Source organism: Crinia signifera, chromosome 4, assembly GCF_055691185.1.
Source record: "Crinia signifera chromosome 4, ASM5569118v1, whole genome shotgun sequence".
Classification (NCBI taxonomy): Eukaryota; Metazoa; Chordata; class Amphibia; order Anura; family Myobatrachidae; genus Crinia; species Crinia signifera.
In genome coordinates this window covers 218499077-218518713 of record NC_139220.1, presented here as the reverse complement: position 1 = coordinate 218518713, position 19637 = coordinate 218499077, and the positions used below count along the sequence as shown (strand labels likewise).

At 46.2% G+C, this 19637-nt stretch overlaps 1 protein-coding gene across 1 annotated transcript in view; it reads left to right on the top strand.

The window, feature by feature from the left end:
- Positions 1-773: 773 nt before the first annotated feature.
- The window catches only part of LARP6 (La ribonucleoprotein 6, translational regulator), a 41395-nt gene continuing 22531 nt past the window's right edge, over positions 774-19637 (top strand). The window contains exon 1 of the mRNA XM_083183800.1: positions 774-1336. Within this exon, the coding sequence (XP_083039926.1) occupies positions 1065-1336 (272 nt within the window). The 5' untranslated portion in view covers positions 774-1064. The remainder of the gene's footprint in view (positions 1337-19637) is intronic.

The window sequence follows — 19637 nt, the reverse complement described above, 5'->3', positions numbered from 1 at the left end:
TTACAAGACTCTGCAGTGAGTCAGGGAGATTCATGACATATTTTGTAGTTTGTTCATACCTCCCCGAAAAGGGGGCGTGGCCTCGAGAAAAGATGGCGTGGCCTCACGGGGTGACGCAAAATCCGGCCACGCCCCCGTTTTCGCCGCTCGTCGTAATATTATCGTGGTTTATATCTCCCAACCGTCTCGGGAAGCCGGGACTGCGGTAAGCAGTACCGGGACGACGGGACATCGGCCGTAAATCGTGAATGTCCCGCCGAATCCGGGACGGTTGGGAGGTATGGTTTGTTTGCCCCTATCCATACGCTTGCTTGGGTACCTGTCATCATCATCAGTGCTGACTAGCACTTGGCGTTTAATAGAGAAACGCCTGTAAACTGGTGTATTAACATTTATTGAGAAAGTTAGAAAATAATAATGAATTAAGTAAATTGTGTTTATTGTGGTGAGGGACAAGATTCACTTCTGTTTGCCATATGTTATGATTGTAAGCCACAAGCACTGGTTTTGGCAATTTCATTCTCCATAAATAATTAGAATTGGTCTTGGGCCACCAACCCAGGGCACTCCTGCAAGTATCCCGGGGCACCCCTTGGTGCCAGATCACGTTGTTTGGGAACGACTGTTTTGAGGAATTTTTCTCTTATTTAAAAAAAACATAATTTCTTCGACGTTTAGGACATGGCCAGCAGATGGCGCAAATGCCGCGTCTAGAGCGCAATATAAGCATGCCCGAGTGATGTGTGGCTGACACCTCCCCGCGCCGCCTCCATTCCTGCTGCTGCTGCTGTCCCTAGGAAGACCTTGCAGAGGAGGGCTGGCTGGCGATGGTGGAGAGCCGGAGAGGAGGAGGGCCCATCCTCTGGCTGGGAGGAAGACGTGACCACAGCTCTGTCCCCAACAGCAGCAGCAGCAGGAGGAGGAGGAGGAGGAAGGCGCCGTGACAAGCTCCCCACCAGTGTGCGGCGGCGGCAGTGCCAGCGCCCGCTCTCCGGGAGGGTCTGGCAGGCTCTGGCTTGGCACCTAGGCTGCCCTTCATCCCTGACAGCAGGCAGAGGATCGCGATGGCACAGTCTCCACACACCATAGAGATGCTGCCAGTGCCTCTTGCCCCCCATAATGACAGCGAGGAGCCCGGCGACCCGGGAGAGCAGGGGGCAGGGGCTGTGCCAGTGAGGACGGCTGCCGGCAGCGGCTGGGACCTGGGCACACAGGTGCAGATCAGGGTGGCCATAGAGGCAGCGGAGGACGACGAGCCGGATAGTGTCGATGGCAGAGCCGGCCTGGAAGGAGGGAGCTGCAGTGAGGATGACTACAGCCGCGGTGACAGATACAGGTACGGGTGTCACACATTGCCCGCCCCGCCCCGGGCCATGCAGCGTCCCAGTGTGCCCGGGCAAGAGCATGGGAGGGGGGGTCACATCAGTGCCCGCATGTTACACGTGTGTTGCATCAGACACACACTGCTGCATGCTACCCCTTATTATGGGGGGCTGGTGTTATGATGCCTGAGCCATGTCATGCACACAGCTGGTAAGGGCGCCTCCTACATATAGGGGTAAGTCAGTCATGTCTGCTGCATCCTGGAGGAGAGCGCATAGTCGCATACATCATTGGGGAAGGACCTGCTGCAGCTGCCTCTTCTGAGGGCGGCACAGTGACAGGAGAGGGTAGCCAGCCAGTGTCTGCCCTCCTGCCAGTGACGCAGCTGTCATCAATGTGCCCAGAATAACAACACTGCGTCTCTATCAAGGCTCATTTGTACCAGATATATATTTCAGACAGATATAATGCTTATGTGCATTACCATCATGCTTTTTGGAGAGCTCTGTATTACGGATACAATTAGCTGCCATTGCAATTAGCTGCCAGTATAGAAATGAGATGGAAGACTTTAGTCCAAAGTACACACTAGAGCAGTGGTTCCCAAACTCTATGCCTAGGCACCCTGGGGTGCCTCAGGACACATGCAGGGGTACCTTGGGTTGGTGGACCAAGATCAATTCATATTATTTATGGCCAATGTACCAGGCAAAACCAGTGCTTGTGCCTGCCAATCATAATATATGTGGACAAACAGAAGCAAATCCTGTCCCTCACCAGATAACTGTGACATATAAACACAATGCACTTACTTTAATATTTTTTTCTGAATTTCTCAATAAGAAGCATTTGGCCTAGGGGTGCCTTGAAAATATTTTGATGCTCTAGGGTGCCGTGATTCAAAAAAGTTTGGGAACCACTGCACTAGAGCTACCTAGGCCCGAAATGTAGTTTCCAGCCAATTCAAAACGATATCGGCCGGTTTGTTCTGTGTGTATGCCCCAATTCTATACGCTCCCACGGTTGTTAGCTATATCTTCTGGTGGGCCATGCTGCACAGCCAATTGGTGGCATGCAGTGCTTTGTCCTTTGTTACATCGTTCTGATGTGCCCTGCGGATATTCAATATCGGCACTTCGGCTGGCATATCCTCTGGTTACACATGGCTGTAGTGTGTACCCAACTTTTTGGCATGCGTGGTTTGCATGACATATTGACTCATAGCACTTAAACTTCTGGTCATGACTTGTCTGTTTAGTTTATGGGTGACATTTAATGAGATGCGAAAAATTTTGTGGTTTTTAGGCAAAAAACGGCCGAAATTGCATATTTAATGAGATGCGAAAAATGTCAAAAACCACTTTTTTTTTACGCAAAAAAGTGTGATTTTTAGTTGCACTGGAACTCACATCCAGATGTTTTCCCATTGAAAAGTATACAATTTGCATATTTAATGAGATGGGAATTCGGAAAAATGTGTCTAAAAATCGCCACACATCCAGACCAGGTTCTGACAGGCGAATTGGACAGAACCCTGCACAGATCATTGAGATCCGTGCATGGTCCTGTGTAAAAAAAAAAAAAATGTGTAAAAGTGTTTAAAAAAAAAAATTCTATGGGGTCCCCCCTCCTGAGCATAACCAGCCCCGGGCTCATTGAGCCGGACCTGGTTCCAAAAATACGGGGGACAAAAAGCGTAGGGGTCCCCCATATTTCTGAAACCAGCCCGGACTCTTGGACCAGTCCTGGTTCCAAAAATACAGGGGACAAAAAATCTGGGGGTCCCCCTATTTTGAAACCAGCACCGGGCTCCAACAGCCCGTGGTGTCATGCCACAGCCGGGGGACACTTTTTACATAAGGTCTTGGAAGGGATACTTGAAGAAGTAGGGACCCCCCTAATAAAGACACCACCACCACCATCCCCCCCCCCCCCCCCCCCGGACTCTTGGACCAGTCCTGGTTCCAAAAATACAGGGGACAAGCTCTTGGAAGGGGTACTTGGAGGAGTAGGGACCCCCCTAATAAAGACACCCCCCCCCCCTTCCCCAGGCTTCACCTGTCCAGGGCTAAAGCCTGGGGCTGTTACCATGGGCTGTGGACGCCGGCCTGATAGTGTTAAATCAGTCATTTGTCCCAGCATGCGGACTCCGGCTGCAGCCCTGGATGGGTGAAGCCTGGGGGGGGGGAGCCCTTTATTGGGGGGGTCCCCAATCCTCCAGGTCCCCCGTCCGAGGCTGACCAGCCACGGTGCTCATGTTTAGGCTGGGGGACCTTATGTAAAAAGTGTCCCCCGGCTAAGTCATGACACCGCGGGCTGTTGGAACCCGTTCTGGTTTCAAAATACGGGGGACCCCTACGCTTTTTGTCCCCCGTATTTTTGGAACCAGGTCTGGCTCAATGAGCCCGGGGCTGGTTATGCTCAGGAGGGGGGCCCCACGCCATATTTTTTTTTTTTAAACCCAAATTTGCACATTTCCTCAAATTCGCACATTTTCATGACTAAAATTCGCACATTATCACACTTTTTTTTCCGGAATACACACCTCATTAAATATGTGAATTTGCGGAAAAAAATGCAATTTTAAAAAGTGCGATAATGGCCGATTTTGAAAATAACTAAAAACTGCATTCTATTAAATCTCACCCCTTATGTGTTAATGCCTATATGAATTTCTGCTGAGTCTTTGGGTTTGTTATGAATGACATATTGGGCTTGATTCAGACCTGTTTGGAGCCCAGCCAGCAGGTATCAGCCACTTTGATGAATGCATGCCCCCCTTTCCACCCCTATGCATGGCTGTGAATGTGTACGCAGCCGCGCACACTGGAAAAATCATGGGCTCGCTCGACATCAGCGGCCCTCCCTCCGATAGTCGGGGAATGCCCAGAAATCCCGGGGACACGCCCCCAAATGCCTGCAAGGTGTCTTCAGGCAAACTGCTCATCGATGCACACAGCATACCATGCATTAATGTTCGATCATCGGATGTACTGCAAATTTGCAGCCCATCTGAATGGGTCTGAATCTGCCCCATTTGCTCTATGAAGCTGTGTAAAGTGGTGGCACTTTATAAATGATAATACCGGTTTTCACTGACAGGCTAGTTTGGATCTGAGATGCTGCCCTCCACTTTGTTTTGTCATGGAGAAATGAGGAAGCTCCAGTGACCCATAATTACCTTGTAATAAATTGTGGTAGCGTTCTCCCCTCACACACACACACACTGATGTATAATGTAAGAGCCCCACCAAATGGTGAACAACCGCATACCTCCCAACATCAGCCAGGCGTGAAGAGGGACTCCTCGTGCTTACAAAATTTTGGGGGCGTGGCCTATTCATGCGAGGTCATGCCCCTGTTTTTGCCACTGTGGGGGCATGGCTAGCGGCACAATGTCTATTCACGGGTGACAAGGGGGAATTCCAACTGCCCACAACCACCCCCCGGCATGGCACATTGCCGGCCCCGGGCAGGACACAGGAACGTCCCAAAAATCCAGGACGTAGCAACCATTCAATATATATCTACACTGTACATTACCTGTACTAATTAAATTGTGAATAATGCAGTAAGTCAACTTCTCGTCTTGCTCCAAGGGTTTCTTTATGTGCCATCAGCACTGAGACAGGTCCTGAACAGAAATCTGTCACGTGTCCTTCTGCATTGTATGTATAGAAATATTTCTGTACATTAATTGCTATACCGATCTGTACATATTTTGTGGTTTGTTTGCCCCCTATCCATTTGTGCTTTGGTCACCAGTCATCATCATCAGTGCTGACTAGCACCTGCCCTTTGCTAGGGACACGGTCACTAGGTCTGCAGCGGAATGTTCAACAAGCATTAGGTCGACATGCATTAAGGTCAACATGACTGTAGGACACCCGAGTCATTAGGTCGACATGGGGTTTAAAAAAAAAAATTGAGCCGACATGTGCCGACAGGTGGTATTTCATGCCCTACCATCCACTAGGGCGTGGTTGGAGAATAAAATAGTGTGGCGACCGTAGCGAGGCACCGTGCCCGAAGCATGGAGAGTGCAGTGAGCCATGCGTGGGGACGCGGTGCTACGTTTCAGTGTCCGTGTCGATTGTGTAGAAATTTGGGACATGTTGACCTTTTCACTGTTGACCTTCCCCATGTCGACCTAATGCTTGTGTCGACTGAATGACCAGGTCGACCTACAGTCATGTCAACCTTAATGCATGTCGACTTAAAGTGTCGGCCTAATGCTTGTCGACCATCCTGCTGTCGGAATGGGATCATTCGTCAGACTGCATTTAGGTCTACAGTCATTAGGTCGACCCCACTAGGTCGACTGGCAGGAAGGTCGACCTGACTTAAGGTCGACATGGGCCAAGGTCGACATGACTTAAGGTCGAATTTGCATAAAGGTCGACATGAGGAAGGTCGACTGGTCATAAGGTCGACATGGGTTTTTCACTGTTTTTTGATCCGAATGTCGACACAGTCGACATGGACACAGTTGGCAATGAGAATCGGACCCTCGCATCACTATGCTTCGGGCACGGTGCCTCGCTGCGCTCGGCACACTATTTTATTCTCCCACCACGCCCTAGTGGATGGTAGGGCATGAAATACCGCCTGTCGGCTCAAAAAACAGTGAAAAACCCATGTCGACCTTATGACCAGTCGACCTTCCTCATGTCGACCTTTATGCAAATTCGACCTTAAGTCATGTCGACCTTGGCCCATGTCGACCTTAAGTCAGGTCGACCTTCCTGCCAGTCGACCTAGTGGGGTCGACCTAATGACTGTAGACCTAAGTTCATTCTAATAGATGACCGCATCCCCTGCTGTCTACCCAATGATCCATACCCCTTTGCTAGATGCTAAAGAAACGCCTGTAAACTGGTGTATTAACACTTATGTCCAGCCTGCATCTTCATCTTAAGGTCCTCATGACCTTTACCTAAGTCAGTCTCTTTACAGCCAAATTAGTTACTTGACTGAGTACACTAATTTGCCCATACATGTGCAGTCTTCTTGCCTGAGCATGTGTACTGTGAAAACATTCAAGAAACACACTCTGCTAACAGGCATACTGTACATACATCTCGCCATAAGGCCCAAAGTAGACTATTGAAGCAACAAGCACGTCTAAAGAACACAAACCACAGGCAAGCCATGGAAAAAGACAACAAATTACTAAATTAACGTAATTTATCGAACAAAAACTCTACAGTGTATTGGCTTATAGTTTGTGATATGCACTTACAGTTGAGAAATGTTATTTTGCAGAATATATCTATATACTGTATATATCCTCAGAGTCAATGACATTTTATAAGGTTTCATCCATCAAAAGGTGCAGGTGTAACCAACGTTTCGGGGAGTAATATCTGAAGGCACTGGAGCATGCCAAACTAAAGGCCCATACACACTGGACAACTTTCAGCTCAAAGCCACCCGGTGTGTATGCCCCAGCGATGAGCGCTGCTGCCCGCTCCCACATAATCGCCAGGAAAGCCTGCTGGGAGGATGGTATGCGTTATGCAAAGCCATCCTCCCCTCAGCTGACGGCGTCGGGCAGAGGAAAAGCGGCTCAGTGTGTATGCACTGAGCAGCGATACGTGATATATAGAGAATATTAACTGTGCATGTGCTGCTTACAAGCATGTGTGTTAGAATACGTGCATGGCTAAAATGCTGTACGTTGCCTTACACCGGTCAGTACCCAGTGCTGCCTTGTGGACATACAGTACTCACTGAATACATAACATACCAATCCTCTCTGTAATTATTCCCTTTCTAAATTGTCATTCTTTGTGTTTGCTACTTTTGTATTCTATGCCCAGCGTGTATGGACAGCGATGATTACGTTCATTGCTGGGGGGAAAGCCGCTCAGTGCATACACACTGAGCCACTTTGCCTCGGCCCGGCGCAGACAGTGGGGGGGGCGAATGGCTTTGCATAGCGCAGCGCTATGCAAAGCCGTCCTCAAAGCCGCTCATTTGCTGGTATAACCAGCAGATGAAAGGCTTTCCCAGCGATGATGAGGGAGCGCACAGCAGCGATCACCGCTCATCCCCGGGGCATACACACAGGGCGGCTTTGAGCTGAAAGCCGCTCAAACCTGCTGTTTTGAGCACCTTTCAGCTCAAAGTCGCCCAGCGTGTATGGGCCTTTATACTCTACAGGGGAAATATTTATTGCTCCTTAAGATTAAACTTTTTCCTAAATAGCGTGTATAAACAGGTCATAAAATAGCTTTAATTTCAAAGAACATCTACATTTTATGTTAGAGCATGTTAACACTTGCTATAAAAAGGGAAAGGTGCTCCAAATTTCATAATCCCAGAGGGATATATTTTATTGATTTTTGCATGTTAAATCATTTCCATTTTAAATACTGCAGGCAAGTCAGCGACTTTGCAAATGCCCCCGGGGTGCTATCTAATATTCTGCTGTGGAATTATGTTGCTTTATGTAAGCTGCCAGGTTCCTTCTCACTCAGTAACTCCATGCAAATGGCATCAGAGTGTTTTTTGTATGCAGGGTCTTGTATTATTATTATTATTATTATTATTATGGCACCTAACAATACACAATGAGCATACAAATATTTAATAACTAATTACTGTACAAGGCAATTTAGAACAAGTATGTTGTAAATAAAGTCAGTTCCATCAGTGGACAGGGGGACACTGAAGCAATTAATAGGGTGGTAGAGATTCCAGGAAAAGCACATGAGGAGAGAAGGCCCTGCTCGTGAGAGCTTACATCCCGACAAGGGGGGGACGTGGATCGCCCCCCCTTGCGGGCTCGCTGCGCTCGCCACGCAGCGGGCCTGTTGCCTCGCTACGCTCGGCACGCTAATTTATTCTCCCTCCAGGGGTGTCGTGGACACCCACGGAGGGAGAAAGTGTCGGGATTTCGGCGGTCGGGATTCTGAACGCCGGGATCCCGACCGCCGGGATTTAAACTGCATCCCGTGTTCGTATTGATAGCACATCAATACGAATACGAATTGCCGTATTTTCGGGATAGTAAATGTAAAAAATAAGTGTATTTCTGGGTACAAATACACCTATTTTTTACAAATTTCCTTTAGTAAATTTCCCCCATACTGTCAGAAATCTGCGCCCGCGTTCCTTACCCACTTGCTGGTGTGTCTTGCGGTGCAGGCCCCTGTCCTGTGCCATCCCCGGGTACTCTCCATAGCAGGATCTGAGTCGCATTACCCTAAACTCTTACCAGCATCCCACGCTGGTCCTGGGCTGGGCCCACGCCACATGGGTGCCGCCATGACACCTGCAATCACATGACTCTGTTGTCCAAAGCTTTCCATGTGACCTTTATACTCTGACCTGTGCACTGACCCATGTGACCAAAGGTGTGCACAGGTACTTCCTGGACTTAATTGCTGCTGCAGCTTGCAGCCAATCACAGGCCAGCAGGGGGGATATAGCTGACACCTTTGGCCCATTACCCCTGCCTTGAACAACTTGTCTGATCCCTGTGTTTATCCAGTCCTCAGCGTTCCAAGGCTCCAGGTTCCTGTCCAGAGTCCCTGTGGTTACCCTGTGCAATCTGTTGCTGTCATCTGCTGATGTTAAAGCTCTCCTCACCTGCCAGGTTGCCTTCCTCGCTGTCTACCATCTCCAGCACCCAAGGGAAGAGGATAGAGCACTACAGCATCCCTCAGCAGAGTTTGCTACTACCCTTAAAGGGCTATACCATCTGCGACTCCCAAGTCGACACAGGTGTCAACTCTGTAGTTCCTGTATATTCCATGTCGGTTCCCAAGCCGTCAACTCCCGTGTCGACTCCCAGGTCGTCAACAAGTTCCTGTTGAGTCCCAGGTCGTCAATACTTCCAGGCCGTCTACAGTACCGCGTCGACTCCCAAGTCGACAACACTCCCTCCAGCTCCCAGGCGGTCAACACTCCGTGCCAGCTCCCAGGCAGTCAACCCGCCTTCTAGCAGCGGGGTGAGAAGGGCTGGATTTGCAAAATATTGTAAAGAATGGCCGGATGATCACAGCCAATCAGTATCCTGCCAGTCTTTTCAATATGTTTTCAAATTCAGCGGTGCTTCCCTCCCCACTGCCCGGCAAATAGCTTGTAGCGCTATTTGGCACACAGCGGGGAGGGAAGTGCCGCTGAATTAGAATTTTTGGTACTTGTTTCCTAGCACGGCCACAATCGCATTGATCTTGTGCCCTTAATAGTGGTATGCGATGGCCCCCGACGCGATGGACCCGATTTCCCATTGAAATGCATTGAAAAGTTAAAAAATCGCGTCGGTCGCGTCGCATGCGGCTAAATAAGCATTAAATGGTCCCGACGCGATGCCCCCGATTTCCCATAGGGAACAATGTTAAATGGCTCAATTTACCCAAATCAACAGGGAACAATGTTAAATGGTCCAGAAACCCCCAAAAACACCCCTGAACAGTGAAATGGCCCCCCAAAATTAGTTAACGCCACCCCACGATCAACGTGAACCCGAAGCGTGGCGAGCGGCGGCGGTACGCGTCCTCCGACCTTTTCATACCCCCACTATCCACGTCGGCGTGGAGTTGAGAATAGAATAGTGTGGCGAGCGCAGCGAGCCACCGAGCCCGAAGCGTGGCGAGCGCACGCGGATACCTTCACAGGTAAACGCGTCCCCTCGCGGGCTTCACAGGTGTCCGCGTCGCCACGGACACCTGTGAAGTCCGCGAGGGGACGCGTATAACTGTGAAGATATCCGCGTCCGCTCGCCACGCTTCGGGCTCGGTGGCTCGCTGCGCTCGCCACACTATTCTATTCTCAACTCCACGCCACGCTTCGGGTTCACGTTGATCGTGGGGTGGCGTTAACTAATTTTGGGGGGCCATTTCACTGTTCTGGGGTGTTTTTGGGGGTTTCTGGACCATTTAACATTGTTCCCTGTTCATTTGGGTAAATTGAGGCATTTAACATTGTTCCCTATGGGAAATCGGGGGCATCGCGTCGAGACCATCGCATGCGTTTTTTTAGCACGCATGCGATGCGACCAATCAGATTTTTTTACCTGCGATGCCCCAGATTAGAATCGGTGTGGCCGTGCTAGGAAACAAGTACCGAATTTTTTTTTAAAAGACTGTCTGGACGCTTTTAGCCAATCAGCATCCGGCCAGTCTTTTCAATAGGTTTTCAAATCCAGTGCTGCCCAGCAAATAGCTCTAGAAGCACCAAGCCGCCACTGCCGGATCCCTGCAGTCTGGATGCCGCTGTCCCTATCACAACAGAAAATGCAGGAACAAGGGTGGTGTGAAAGGGGCCAACCCTGGAATGACCATTTTCCCAGGTAAGTCCCTGCATTTTCTGGTGTGAAAGGGGTATTCGTGTCAGGTGCAGTGTATTTAGCATAAGGGTATTACAAAAAAATAATAAAAACAATCATTGAAACCATGGAAATTTACCATAAAAATGAATAAGCTAGTTCTCATCATTATAGGGCACCAAATGCGTATATACAGTATGCTTTATAAGATATGAGGGGTGCTTTTAAGCAAGGAAGCCTGTCTTGGGTCTCCTCTATTACCGGTATCAGTCACAGTTGTGTCCAGCTGTGCTATGGTGCAGAGAAGAACTGACACAGATCTCCCATGCAGCTTCAATAGCTAGGGAAATTCCAGAGAACATCATAGAATTTCCTGCAATCATTGGAAAAGTTCCAGATTCTCCTTGAACAAATTGTAAAGCTTGAGCGCTGTGTACAGTGATAGGATGTTCAGGACCCATTAGTAGAAATTAGCACTTCTTCCCTGGAACCCTGGTTCAATTTGGGTGCCGGAGGACTCACTGGCAGTCGGGATTCCAACAGTCCTTTCTCCAAGGATGGAATCCCGACTGCTAAAAGCCAGACACACTGGCAGCGACTATTCTCCCTCGTGGGGGTCCACGACCCCCTAGAGGGAGAATAAAACAGGTGTCGAGAGCGTGAATTTGCACAATAGTACTTGCTGCCCTACAGTATATGTGGAATTGCTGGTTAGCACAGTATTACAAAAAATACCTGTTTTACTAGGATATACAGTAGACTTAATAATGAAACGAGATTCTTTTTTTTTTTTTTTTTAACCAAAAATGTGTTTGAATGTTTATTATGTATCATTCTTATTTCTGCATTTCTTAGAAGTTTCTTTGCATGGATAGAAGTTTACAATTGCATGGATTACCCCCAAACCATTTATTGAAGTTTATAAAAAGAAAAGTGGTGCTGTCCCTAGCAGCCATTTATATTCTAGCTATAATATCTCAATTGCATTGTAGAGACTGATATAGGATTAGTTTGCTATGGGTAACAATAGTCTGTTTTGGAAGCTTAAATAAATCTACCCCCAATTCTAGCAATTTGTACCATGACACCAGTTCCATCATTAATAATAGTTAAATCAGTTCCATGAAACACTTTACCATAGTGATGGGATTGTGTGTGTGTGTGAGGACCAATCATAAACCAAATCACTTGCTTACAGCTTGTGATTGGTCCTCTTGCTGAGTTCCCCAACTCCTCCTCTCCTTAGTTTTCATTTGAGTCTTCACAGAAAAAAATATCTGTAAAACACTTATAATTCTCAATTTTCAAATGACTTTCATTAGCTATCTTCTTTCCAGGGAGGCATGAGTCTGTTCCTGCTGGAGGAGTATATGACTCACTAATTTAATAATAGTTGCGTGGTCTTTGTCAGTATTGGCAATATGTTGTCTGTGGCAGATCTCCAACTGTTTCATGAATCTAGAACTGTAAATGAGCAGTGTAAACTGAATTAGAACATTTTCAGAACTATTCACAAAAATAAATCTATCAAATATATATCATAATATATATGTGTGTATGTATCTTGTGATCTAAAATGTAGATCAACGATTCATGTACACATTTTCCATGGGACTATATCGTCATATGCAAATGTGAGAATCCACTGTGCAGAAAGTTTTGCGCCCACTGAGTTTCCGTCTGCAACAGTCCGCATTAGACCTTACACCAATATCTCCCCAAACTGACATCTGCTCCTCATTCACACACCACTATCAGGCATGGAGACTGGATTGCTTGCTTATAGTACGCTCATGAAATGGGACTGTTCATTAAAAACTAACAGTTCCCGGTTACCCGGCCAGAAAAGCCAATTTGAAGGAAAATGGCCATCTTGGTCAGCCAGTGTAAGCGCAAGCTCAGGTGCGGATTTCTTTTATTTACGCAATATGCCGAGATCCGCATGAAACGTTTGCTTTCCGACGTCTTACTCCAAATTAGGCCCAAAGCCTTTTTTTTTTCTTCTGCCTAGGGAAATATGCGATGCGATGGTTAATGAATGGAGAGCATGCAGAGCTGAAGTGTGTGAATGACGTACTGTAATGTCACAGCACTTGATTTTCTGTCAGACCCTGCCACTGCCTAGTCTGGGAAAATATTTTTAGCTGCTCTTAGATAACAGAACTGTTTTCAAACCTGTTTTCATTTTTCTTTATTCACGGAGCTTCCAGATGTCAGTGATACGCATGGTCTGCAACTCTGTGTGAGCAGAAGAAACACTTGTAAATGGCATGTGTGGGCAGTACCACAACTCCCCAGTTCAAGATTCAAGAATTTGGTATTAAATCCTTAGTGATGCAGTGCATGTAACAGATGAGTCACCCCAAATGTCTAATTACTGTGTTTCTGTATATATGACCTTCAGAGATTTGGATTGTTGACATATTGGGTCTGATTCAGGTTGACTCACCAAGCAGTGTAAATCCGCTGCTTAGCGAGCCATCCATCATGTAGTCACAGACTAGACAAAGTGCCAGCCTGTGCTAACACTGGTTAGCACAGATCGCCCATACACACATCTCTATGTGTGTATGGCAGGTCTAGCTGCCAGAAAGCGCAAGTTCGATTTCCCTGGCCTGCATTGCTCAGCATGCCGGCTAGCAGAAATCGCCCCGTGTGTATGGGGTATTACTGCACACTACAGTTATCTCTTTCTAGAACTAAATTTACTGAAAGATCACCATTTGTTTGCCTGCCGCTGAGTAGGGTTACGTAAAGTAGGATTCGCATTTAGCTCAATATAATATTTTATGTGGGCTCTGTATTAAAAGACGAAACATAACCTGTCTACCTACATTTTTCAATTATCTTCACTTTTTCAAGTGAGCGACGCTGGCATTGATGATGACACTTAATTTTTGCGCATCTCTCACAGAGATGTTGGCACTCAAAGGGTTAAGGAGTAGAGGAGGAGCAGTGTGCAGTCAGAATTTAGGTCACTCTGTGTCTGACCACTGGCTGTGTACTGTCTCCGGGGTTCCCGCTAGGATTAATGCCGCTGCTTTCTTCACCTTTGTCGGCGCAGGGCAGATGATCACTCCCAGTAGATTGTTTGTCAGACAAAAGCAAGAGGAGATACTGATGATGATGCTGCAGACAAAGCCAATAGTGGCGCAATGTGGTTTGTCTCCATTACAATGGCAGAATTCATCCGCCAACGGGAGACTTCTTCCACCATTACAGGTATTATTTTCAAGTACCCCCAACCAGTCTGCAGTGGTACAAGTATCCCAGGATGGGAACCTCTGGTCTAGTGTGTACACACGATGTACTTGATCACAAAGCACATTTTTTTTCTCAAGTTAGATTTGGGTGATATGTGTTCAAATTAATAACTAAATTGCAGTGTAAGAATAACAAAATAACTCACCCAAATCTAACAAAAGACCAATACACACTGGGTGACTTTGAGCTGAAAGTCGCTCAAAACAGCAGGTTTGAGTGGCTTTCGGCTCAAGCCGCCCAGTGTGTATGGCCCGGCGGTGAGCGCTGATGCGCACTCCCGCAACATCGCCGGGAAAGCCGTTCATCTACTGGATATACCAGCAGAGGACGGCTTTACATAGCGCTCCGCTATGCAACGCCCGTCCTCTCCCCCTCCGTCGGCGCCGGGCAGGGGGAAAGCCGCTCAGTGTGTATGCGCCGAGCGGCTTTCCCCGCAGCAATGATTGTCATCATCACTGTCCATACACGCCTGGCATAGTCGCCCAGTGTGCATGGACCTTTACTCTGCACATTACATTTGCCCCACATGCACTGCAACATGGTTTTCTACATTTGAGAAAAATTTTGATGCAGATGTGGAGGGAGAAGCTATCGCTGCTGCTTACATGATAGCAGCAGCGATAGCACTAGTAAGGTAACATTTTCTGCATGCATTCGTGATCTGATCATCTGTAATACCATCAGCTGGCTTTGCGACCCCACGGCAGGTCCGAGTCTCTCTGATGGAAATATTGGCCCAGTTTCTTCCACATAATGGTGGTCACACACACATCTGTTTTTAGAAACAGAGGCTGCCACCGCACAACACAGCATCATGCTGTTAATCACGGACATCCTGCAGTTGCATTATGTCCACCATGGCAGAACTGTACTGCACATGAGAAGTATGGGTCCAGCGCATGGGCAATGAACCTAACATCAGTACTCTGGCGCAAGTACATCAGGATCTGAATCAGGCCCTTTTTTTAAGCATTAATTGCATTAAAAGGCAAAACCCAGCATATATTGCCTTTAACCACGTAACTACTATTTTTTTTTTCAATAACTCAGATTTTTTTTTTTCTTCAGTTTACTTCAGAACATACTTATAAATGCCATGCCAGAGCCTCTGAATGTGGATCAGGAGGAACGAAGGCAGTTATTCTGGTCCGTTTGCAAGGACCGTACGTTTGCATGGGGAGCGATGTTTTGCATATGCCCAGCCGCATTTCTGCACATGTGCATATGCCGGGTGCATGCGGCCACGCCAAATAGACTGTTGGGTGTTCGCACCCAAGGCTGCGGCTGGGGGCGGCAGCGGATAGTCACACCCATGGGAACACCCAGCGTTTCATAGGTGTTCCCTTGAAAATGCTGGGATTACCTTAGATGTGCGTGTGCCTTCCACACCATTCAATGGTCTACGACCATCAAATGATGTGGCTGTTCTCCCACAGTCTGCGAATGGATATTTATGTGAAACATTCCATTTGCAGCCTGTGCGTTCAAACACAGCGTGTGAGGAGAGTGTGTGCGTATCGGAATTCGCAGGGTGACGTCTTGTGGACTTGCAAGGCTGCAAATTCGCACCCTTGCGAATTGACCATAATAAGGCCCTAATTATCAATCCCCTCTGCTGCATCTGATCACTGTTATGGGCCATACACATTATTATCCTTTATTTATATGGTGCCACAAGGGTTCCGCAGCGCCCAATTACAGAGTACACATAATCAAAACAGGATAACAATGACTTACAGTTGAGGATAATACAGGGTAAATGATTATAGAAGTAATGGCTAACCTTGACACTCCAGCTGTTGTTGATTTACACATCCCAGCATGCCCTGCATCAGTTTTACTATTTGGCCATGCTAAAACTAATGCTGGGCATGCTGGGATGTGTAGTTCAACAACAGCTGGAGTGTCAAGGTTAGCCATCACTGGATGATAGGAACAACAGACGATTACTGCAACATAAGTATCCAGGTGGCAGCAAACAGCATGCTTTGGTGCAGTCGAAGGCTACTGAAGTAAGAAAGGATAAGCACATGAGGTAAGAGGTCCCTGCTTGTGAGAGCTTACATTCTAAAGAGGGGCGATTACAGCACTATTTGTAAGTGATCTGTCTTGATTGTTTTAAAATGAACCAGGGATGACTGGGATGCACAGTCCTGCGAGTCGCTATTTCCTGACTAAATTTATACTGCATACTCAATTGAGAACACTGGCCATGGCAGATCGCTCTGCAGAGAGTGCTGGTGCAGCGCTGTGTGCTGAGCGATCTGTGCTTGGCTAGATCACCCGGCACACTGCTCCCGTCGCCCCATGTGTACAGAGCATTCGTTTGAGACTGGCGTGACTTCTGCATTCACAGACTGTTTCAGCACTGCTAAGGCTCTCCGGGGAAAAAAGGATACAAACTCCTTTGAAATTGGCAGCAGCAGTCATGGTCAATCCCACAACAAATAGCAGCTCATTTAATAAACCTTACATAGTTCTGTGAGCGCAAACCAATTTTATTTTTTTGGGTGGTAGACTTGCAGTACTAGTATCAGATGGAGAGCTGTAACAGTATGGGCTTCCCATAAGGCCCCACCCCCTCTGCACAAAGCCACACCCATGATTTAAGTAAAAGGGAGTTTCCAGGAGGCGCGTGTTGTGACTTTTTATTTCAGAGTGTCACTGACCCTGGTACTGCTTCTCTTAGTATCAATAACAGTGATAAATCTTTGTGATTCATTTGAATGATAAAATGGAGAGTGATAAACCACCAGCCAATCAGCTCCTACCTGTAATTTTTCAGACACAGCCTGTGACATGGCAGCTAGAAGCTGATTGGTTGGTGGTTTATCACATTTCAAGCTTAGTACATCTGGCCCTGAATGTGATATACAGTCTACTGCACATATATAGTAGAGAAGCATAATATCTGAAAGCATTGCTTATACTTGAATACTGCTGGACAAAACCAGGTGCACTGCAGGGGGGCAGATGTAACATGTGCAGAGATAAGTAGATTTGGGTGAGTTATTTTGTTTCAGTGCAGGGAACATGCTGGCTGCTTTATTTCTACACTGCAATATAGATCTCACTTTGAAGTAAAACCCCACCCAAATCTAATTCTCTCTGCACAAGTTACATCTGCGCCACCTGCAGCGCACATGGTTTTGTCCATTTGAGAAGGAATTTGTCTTTGTGAGTGAACCAGAATTAGGGCCTTACTTTTCAGAACGAAGGCTGGAAAAATCATTGGATGGTGAGTGACATGCGAGGAGATGTGTTACCGTACACATCCCCTCGCATGCTACGGTGGGTATTCGCGCAGTGGGAGGAGTTTACCTGTTCGCTAGGCTGCGATTACAGGCATCCTAACAAACACGTATGAATCAGGCCCTATGTAGAGAAAAGTCATTGCAGTAGTATTTAATGTACTGAATGACAAATCCCGCTATGAAATGTTCTCTGCGATATTTTTCTTTCAGATCTCGGATACTCCTAATGCTTTTCCTTTTATGTGCCTCATACTATTAGCATAAGTATTGTCCTAATATTCCAGACGGATTGCTGGATGGCTTTTGATTTTGTAACAAAGTAATTTCTCATTACCACGCACAAAAGAAAAAGGAGTATCAGCGCTTTGAAATGAAATTATCACAGAGCGCAGTATTTAAATGTATAATGTGGTACTCCATAATATGAGAATATTATTATGTATTGTCAGTATGCTTACTACTTCTAATGATCCTACACCGAATGAATTAGACCTTGTGCTGCGAACATCCAGATGATGGTCGGCTACGCGCAACGATGCGTATTATGGTACCAGCAACATCAGCCGTTCCCTAGCGTATGGCATATGTGAAATACAAGGAAAATCTATGATGTTGCTGTTCCAAATATACTTTTCAGGACACCACATCACGACCTTCACAGTTAAATGAATCATGCTCATAAGGTTATTTGTGCTCAAGAACATTTCAGTTTCCCTGCACTGTCTTGTCAATTCTAGGTATTTAAAGGAAGATAAAGTCCTAAAAATCAATGTTGGTACCGCCAGTCACCTCCTGCGCAGAGGTAGAATGGAGAATGACCAACCAAATGTGAAACCTATTTGCAGTGTTTAAACACAGCCTTGGTTAGTTTGCTCATCTGTCCCAGTAAAATCCAGTATTTGTATTCACAATTCCATTTTTATTAAAATTGTTTTGCTCAGTTTCTAAATATTTAAAAATCTGAAGGTTTTTTTGTTTACTGTTATATAAAACACTTTATAAAAACAAAAGAGTAAAATCAACATTAACGATAATAACCAATTTATATTCTATGCTGACAGAATTGTATAGCTGGGTAAACACTAGTACATATATCTGCAGATCAGATCGGACAGCGGCTGCCCGATACATCAGGACTGATGCCCACTTACTGAGCTGTAATACATCGGCGGCTCCTGGCATGGCTGTATGAGTGGTCGGCAAATTGCTCGTACACACAGCACAGTTCGCTGATATATCTTTAGATATATCGTCCATCGGCTGTATTGCACACTCGACACAATATACTGTATCTGTGAATGACGCTGTTCACAGGTATATGGTTCATACACACTAAACCTTATACTGGTCCATGCACACCGTTGCGAATTTGCAATGGTGAGTGATGTTTCCTTAATGCGCATGTATCTTGTGCTAGTCCTTGTCCTGTCATGCACACCACTTACTCTACTTTTGGTCAGCTCTTGGGAATACCACTTTCTCATTCCCCATCCGCTATCTTAGGATAATATGGGTGAACAGCAGAAGCGAGTTCTCCCAGCTAAGAACTGGCCCTATATAACACTCCTCTCCCCTTATACCCCAAAGACTTATTTATAACCATAACTTACAATTTGAGGTTTGCTGTTATCCAAATTTGATTGTGTGGGCCAACATGCATATATTGTGTGTAATGTATAACTGGTTACCCATGATATAAACTTCATTGCATCCGAATTCTTAGACACAACAAATTGGTTATATGACAGTCACCTTCACTTTTAGTCAATGAAGCTGTCTAGAAGCGCAATAGGTCTATCTTTTTATATTTTCGTAATGTGTAATACATACTGTAACATGTAGGAGAAGTCAATGTATTTTAGAACAAAATAATAAAAGTTAATTTTTATGCTCAATAATAGCCACAGTGCCATCCAATTACTGAGATGGAGGGTGAGATTTAATAGGATGAGATATTCAGAAAGTGAGAGATTTTGTGAGAATTCTCTAGTTTTTTTAAAGCGGCAATCATTTACACTGCAAAACCAGTTTGATTTTGAAGTGCAAATGATTGCCGCTTTAAAAAAAAAAATGGAGAATTCTCACAAAATCTCTCACTTTCTGAATCTCTCATCCTATTAAATCTCACCCTGTGAGTGCCCCCTATCAGCCCTTTCTCTTTATTTCCTCTCTTGGAATAGCTTAAATATATTGTCATTTTATGGCTCTGGGGTGAACCACTGACAGTCACATTGAGTGACACTAATAAATACATTGTATGTACAGTGTACTGTGATAAATTGGAGATATTTCTCCACAGGTGGGTTGTCTCAGTAATCCCATATCTGGACTGCTACATTTATATCGGATGCATGAACACATTGGTGCGCTATCCCTTTCTTACTCTCTGTATTCCAATGCTTGTGCAAGGGAAAGGTTATTTCGTTCTGGAAAGCGACTTTTTGAGCGCAGGCAACTGCTTTTTCTCTAATTAGTGGTCCATGCTGCATTAGACCCAATGCATATTAATAGAGCATGTG